This window comes from Saccostrea cucullata, unplaced genomic scaffold (genome assembly GCF_032062105.1).
Source record: "Saccostrea cucullata isolate Sc308-1 unplaced genomic scaffold, CSIRO_AGI_Scuc_v1 ctg2928, whole genome shotgun sequence".
NCBI classification, from domain to species: Eukaryota; Metazoa; Mollusca; class Bivalvia; order Ostreida; family Ostreidae; genus Saccostrea; species Saccostrea cuccullata.
The window spans coordinates 12,419-19,332 of record NW_026934768.1 but is presented as its reverse complement, the minus strand read 5'-3'; the positions used below and the strand labels follow the sequence as shown (position 1 = coordinate 19,332).

General features: G+C 32.3%; 1 protein-coding gene across 1 annotated transcript; it reads right to left on the bottom strand.

Annotated features, from left to right (window-relative positions):
• Positions 1-356: 356 nt before the first annotated feature.
• LOC134241313 (uncharacterized) lies at positions 357-1,516 on the bottom strand. Its single transcript, XM_062723377.1, has 2 exons — positions 1,028-1,516; positions 357-552 (listed from the first exon to the last, which is right to left on the bottom strand). Exons 1-2 carry the CDS (start codon positions 1,514-1,516, stop codon positions 436-438), a joined length of 606 nt encoding a protein of 201 aa, XP_062579361.1. The 3' UTR covers positions 357-435.
• Between the last annotated feature and the right edge of the window lie 5,398 nt (positions 1,517-6,914).

Sequence of the window (6,914 nt, the reverse complement as noted above, 5' to 3'; positions counted from 1 at the left end):
ATAAGAGTCAACTGGTAAATTGGAAATAATCATGTTAAGTAAACATGTGTAACAATCAACAAGTTAGTAGTAACTTTTGAAATTTCACGAACAACTCTTTTTCTAAGTTAACCTCAACTGACCCATCTAATGATGTTATATGAATGTCATCGAGTTCTTTATTTGAAATCCCAAAATCTAGAGATCGCTTAGATCCTTGTATTTTCATACTAGACGTACTAGATGTAATATCTAGGAAGAAAAATCCAAAGTTGACTTGCAGTAGTAAAATAATTTTCTAGCATATTTTATTTCTAATTGACATTTACAAAATACAAGATGTGATTGTATTCCATGGCAAAACAATGCTTAGTTATTATATGATTAATTCACCACACTGTCAAAATTAATATGATTAAGTACATGAAGTATGTGAATAAAGAAAGGTGGCCAAATTTATTCATTCGTAGAATTCACAACCTCAAACTTTTTAAGCATACCTTGTTTCTCCTTTGGTGCAATAGGGATACCAGTAAATGAACTACAACTAGGCGGTTGATATGTAAGAGGCAGCTGTCAATTCAAAGTAAATATAATGTTAATATATTGTAGCTGAAGTGCAAATTAGCAAAAATAACGAGTTTAATTGCTGTGGGTTTCTGATCAAAGTACTAACATCCTTTCAATATGAGTGAAAGTTCATTCTTCATATTTTAATTAAACACCTTTTAATTTACAGGAATGAAATAGCTACTGAAATGAAAATATCAATGAGGTTTTTATGGAAGATCAAGTACACCAGGGATAACCACATAATGACTATGTTGTCATGTATGTCAAAATGTGTATGTCAAAATGTGTGTGTTTTTGTTTATGTTCAGTATTTGTTAATAGCATAAAAAACAATAGACATGCATCATTTCTTAATCCGAGATACCTTAGATTCGAACCCCTTTCTTACACTATGACAGAGGAATTTCGGATTAATTATTTTTTTCTCTATCTATATACACTGTATATATAATATAATATCGTGATCTATTATTACCTCTGTTTTCTGCAAATCTGTTCTATTTGTCAAATCTTTGAATGGTGCTATTTCCACGAGCTTGCCGTAGGATACGTCGAAAGTCTGCTTTTTTGAAGATGGCAAGGACGGGCTCCTAAGCATCCGTTTAGTTATGGACTTTCTCCGAGGGGAAAGCAGCTGCAACGTGAGTGTTTGTATTGTTCTCTGTGCCACCTCGCGAAACCTCTGTTTTATTTGCTCATTTTTGGATTCGGTTTTCATTATAGATTCAACTGATCGATAACACTTTTTATACACACCTGCATTTGTTGTGACATCAATGTCTGTCAGTCCTGTTAGTTGTTTTATGTTATCTATTCTTTCGGTGTTTAGTCTTAACTTTGTCTCGAAAAACTTGTGAACCTTTTCCTCACCATTTTCTTTTCTTTCAATCTGTATAAACGAAAATCCGCAGAGGATACAAGTGTCCGATAAGACACATGTCTTCCGAGGTGTGGAAGTCGCCATGTTTACGTTTATCGGAATAAATCGGGCATGTCATCTATACTAACAGAAATGACAAAACAAAAATTCCAGACTTTGGAAAAGAAGTCGCGATTTGATTGGTCCATTCAAAGTTCACCAGAACATGACCTCTAATTGGGAGTTATCAGATCCTCTATGCGATAGCGTAAATAGAGGTCTGGCTTTAGTCAGATTGCAGTTCCTCTATGCGATAGCGTAAATAGAGGTCTGGCTTTAGTCAGATTGATATTGTCTGAGCCAAGTACAGGTAAAAGATTTTCAAAACAATAAAGAAATGGACAATGTACGTTACGTCAAAATGCTTAATGAAGTATCATTTGTACATGAGTTTCTCTTACTGATGATTTTTTTTTTCTTTGGGAGGGAGGTAAATTAAATAATTATCACCAGGAGAGACGTTAATGATTTAGGTAACGTCACCAAATATTATAGTTTGCAGTTAAGTGTAAAGTTTTACGTTACGTCACAATCTAGTTGACAGCTGCACTCAAGGTAAATTGTAAACGCCTCTTAACCGCAAGCTTTACGACTGGAACTTTCTTCCTATCCCCGATTGGTTGCTCGTGCAACAGACTATTTCCTTTTCAATGTTGATAATATGAGTTGACTAATCACGTGAATTGTTTACGCTGGATGCATATGACGAAAACGATCGTGACATAACGCAAAACTTTACACTTAACTGAAATTAATAATAAAATATGTTCGTCCAATAAATTGTCATCTATAACTCAGACCCTTTTATTAATGACAATTAATAGCGATTCGGCATACAACTGCAATGGATGGGGTTTTTTTTTTTTTGGGGGGGGGGGTGGGTGTCAAGGCAAGAGTTGCAGGTCCGTAGGAAGCAATTTCAGTTCGAGGCACAGCTACTCGTATAAATTTTTAGTTGGGGGTGTTATGAACAACCAAAAATTCCTTGACAAGCATAAGAAAGGAGGGGGTGTTAGGCGTTTTAATTGAGGCGACAATAGCATATAGTAGTAATTTTTCTGTAATAGTATCAATAGCTGTTTTCTAGAGTATACTGTATCCTTTCTATAGTATTCTATATATCGGTAAAGTAATGATTAGAAATGGCCTTTACAATATAATGTTAATTCAGGGATATAGACAAAATCAATTCTTTCTATATGAAGTATAAATGTATACAATGTAGGTCATAAAGCTACTTTAATATTTCCGATTTAAAATCGGGTACATTTTATTAATAGATAAAAATGATGCAAAAATCATACATGTATATGTTTGAAAATGTTCTCAAATCCGGTAAGATGTTTTTTTTCCTTACACCCATGTACATTTGTTATAATTTTTCTGCACCCCTAGCCGTGTACCTTTATTGCGAGAAAAATGAAAACACATTACATTGAAATTGTGCCACGCTATTGTTTAACTATGGCAATGATTTTATGGGGAAACTGAATTTACGGATTGCATGTTTTATTTTGATTATTAATTCATTTTTTTTTTAAGTAATGCAGGTATACAAAAATAATGACGTCGCACCAACGTAATATAACGTCGTTATGAAAATATAATACTTCTGATGAAAAATAGTAAAACTTTAAAGATTTTTTTGGCAAGAAATTGAGTGAGAACACATACTATTTTTTTTTTAATAAATGGATTCTAAATTTACTTAACATGCATTGTATCGAGTAATATAAAATTTGTCTGCTTCGTTTTAATGTTATGATTATGGTTTTGAAATGAGTATACCGACAGAAAACTGACATTTTACTATATATTTTATTGAAAAAGCGTCATCTGTTCTCAACAACATAAGCACATTTGAATTGCAATTACAATCTAACCACGCACGCGAATCTCAAAACAATTTTAGAAAGAAAAATTCAAAACTAGAGGAGTTAGGTGACAATTTTTAGCCCATGTTTTCAGGCAAACAGTAAACCTGCGATCTATCTTAAATTTTAGAAAAGACCAACTGTTTGAAATAGTCTATTATTAGAGAAGGGAAATTCTTTCTTCACCGTAACTAAATATATGTTTGCCATTCAGTATGATTAAGAGCCCCCCCCCCCCCTCCGGGTGCTTTGTGCCTTTTCTCCCGAAATAAATTTCTTAGTAAGTATTTTCAGTATTTTTTAATTAATATTTAATGTGTATTGTATCACAAGAACATAAGACTTAAAAACCAACGTCAAACAGTCTTTAAACAATAGTATTTCAAAATATACATGTGCCGACAGTAGTATTTTAAATTGGCAGGGAATATGTTTCAAATTCAGTTTAAAACTTAATCCTCCTAAGTATAAAGTCCCATTATTTATTTTTTTTCTGAAGGAATGTAAAAATCAGATCTAAAAATGATACAGAAAACTTCTTGGAAATACTAAGTGACACTTTGCCTTCTGCATTTTCGGTGAAACGCGATTCCCACACCTCCACTGTGTCGAATAATTTTGATTGACAGGACAAGAGCGTGGACTTCCTGTGAACCGTGTGAACTTGATGAAGGAAAATAAAAACCAATGATTACTGTCATAATTGATTACCTAACTGCTTTGAATATTTAGAAAAAATAATAAGAATTCTTATTTGATACAACAGATATCTGCTGAGAATCGAAAGGTTGTCTCTCCCCTCCCCCTCTCTCTCTCTCTCTCTCTCTCTCTCTCTCTCTCTCTCTCTCTCTCTCTCTCTCTCGTTCATTTCTCTGTTCAATAAAAATAATGACAGGAAATTCCTTACTTAGTTTTGAGAATTTAAACTATTACAAAAATTTTGAATGCCTCTTTCCATCATCTTGACCGAGTATAATCATGGCCCGCAAATGTCTACATGTACATGTAGAAGTTAGTTAAAATAATCATCATAAAAAAAATACAAAATACACATAAATATAGAATATTTGGCATCAGAATTAAAAAACGAGAGTTTTTATGCAAAACATCAAAAGACAATTGTGAATTTTGAAAAAAAAATTCTGTTATTTTACTCAGAATCGCCTTGGCACCGAAATACATGTATGGTTGTTTCAACCGCATACAATGTAATAAATTCATTGTATAAATAGTTTTGTCTTCTAAAGTCCACATTATTTTATTAGCGAAAAGAATAAATTTAGAATTTAATCTACACGCGTCCGGTAACAAATACACATATTTTATGGTAATTAAAATCGTGTTATAAAAGTATTGATTTAAAGCATACATGTAGGTACATATATGTACAGAAAAAAATGTATTTATTATTTATTAAGGTCTTTCGTTTCCAACGGAAGACCTTCTACTGATTCTGATGGTAAAGATTATTATTCTTTTTTTTTCTTCTACTTCCTAGACCGCAACTTTGAGGCCTCATATCTCACTCATTTCTGAACGGATTTCGCTCAAATTTTCAGAGGTTATAGACGTTTATAAACTCTACCAGAATGCTGACTAAAATTTCAAAAAGTCACTTCCGGTTTTAGTTATTTCCCTTTGAACGAAAATTTATAGGCTTTCGTTTCCGGATAAAGGCTCAGAGACCACAAAAGCTGAAGCAGAATTTTTACTGATTTTAGGTAACAGAAGGATTGAAGTTGTGCACATCGGTTTTTGTTTTTCGATTTCTATATTCACAATGGCGCTATATAGGGGTCAAAAATTAGAACGCCTAAAAGAGCGAAAATTTACACATATTTTCCTTTTTATCTTGAAAACTAAAAATATTTTGTTAAGACATAATGAACCAAAGTTGTGCATAATTTCAAGGGCTTTCGTATAATATTATTCAAAAGGGGCTGGCCCCTATAATTAGGGATCAAGGGACTTTGAAAGTTTTTGCCTTATAACTCAAAAACGGTAAATATTTCGAATTGACTATCGGTTATAAAGTTGTGCTTTAACATCTTACTGATCTCATGAAATTATTATTGGGTTCGAGTTTTAAATGAGCTGTTGCATGACCTATATATGCACAGGTAATTCTTTTCACTCAGCACGTAAACGAGAGCTTCTCATGCTAGTAACCAAAGCAAGCTTACTATAAATAATAAACATGGCTACATGGGATGCTACTATTCTTCAGAATAAAGTTCTCGAAGTGTTTGTGCTTTTTTTCTTACAAATTATCATGTTTATTCACTGACAACTTTCCCTTTTATTTCATTTTTTTAAGAATCGTATAAACCAAGTCTACTAAAAAGGGAAGAAAATATCATCTTTTCTTCTTATCACATAAAAGCAAACAATATAGTGAGAAAATAAAACATAACTAAAAAGCACATATACTATTCACAGCCATTAAGGGTACGGCTTTATCATACACAAAAAAAACCCACCACAGAATGGTTAAATTAATTCTTGATAAAATTGTTCCTTCTTATACTATCTCTGTCCCATGAATATATTATTTTGTTCGAGTCTTACGTATGGTAGGAAAGAAAGTTAGATCCGTATTCACCGTAAACAAGGCTCCAGTCTCATTTTGATATTGAAGAACTCTTTATGCGTATAATTGAAATAAACTTGCCGTAAGTAATAAATATTTTACCACGCTGTATCATATCTCTTTTTTAAATTAGGTTTTAAACGTGTTCTTTGTTTCCCGTTCAGAGCATTCAATGGTATCTTTTTCCTTTTATTAATAAAGATCTTTCCAAGAGAAAGAGTAATAGAAAAAAAGTACGAGTATCTTTTATTCGTTTAGATATGAACATAAACAATATGAACGGAAACAATATACGCCCGGATTTCATTAAAAAAAAAAAAAAAAAAAAAAAAACTTTTAAGAGTCAAATAATACACAATTATTTACTGCGCGATTCTCATATTCACCTGGAACCAAGATTGTTTTTTTAAAGTGTGTTTACCATTACGTAATCTATCTTTCGATTACACGCTGCCGAGAAATTCTAAAGCGACACACCGCGGTGAACCATTGACCCCGAAGTCATAGACAAATAATTGGTATATACAAAATTTAATCTACAACAGTAAGAAAATATTATTTTCTCTAAGTAAATTAAATCTTTCAAAAATATCTTAAAATGTTTTAGGTTTGACTTTAGTACAAAACGCTGGGGCATTTATTTTACATTAATCAGTCTTCAATTCTTAAATATTCGTTTGATCCATGTGTAATTTGACGATTCATAGCGCAAGGACTGACGATCTGCAGTTACTTTACTTCAACCAATATTCATTAAAATGCACAAGCTTTGCTCTTTTCACACACAAATAAATCCGTTTTCAACACAAGTTTTCCGAAACACATTTTTTTATCACAGATATTAACCATGGCTATACCAATTTTAAACTTTTAAAGAGAATCTTCAGAATCGTAAGGATAGAATTATACTCAATGAAATAGACTAAACATCGATAAGTAACACCGGCACGTGTAAACTTCATAAGTGACTTCTGTGCTG

Excerpts from the sequence above, each read along its gene's own strand:
- LOC134241313 (XM_062723377.1), bottom strand. The coding sequence starts at position 1,516 with ATGGCGACTTCCACACCTCGGAAGACATGTGTCTTATCGGACACTTGT. Across the intron at positions 553-1,027 it reads CAGATTTGCAGAAAACAGAG|CTGCCTCTTACATATCAACC; the intron begins GTAATAATAGAT and ends TTGAATTGACAG.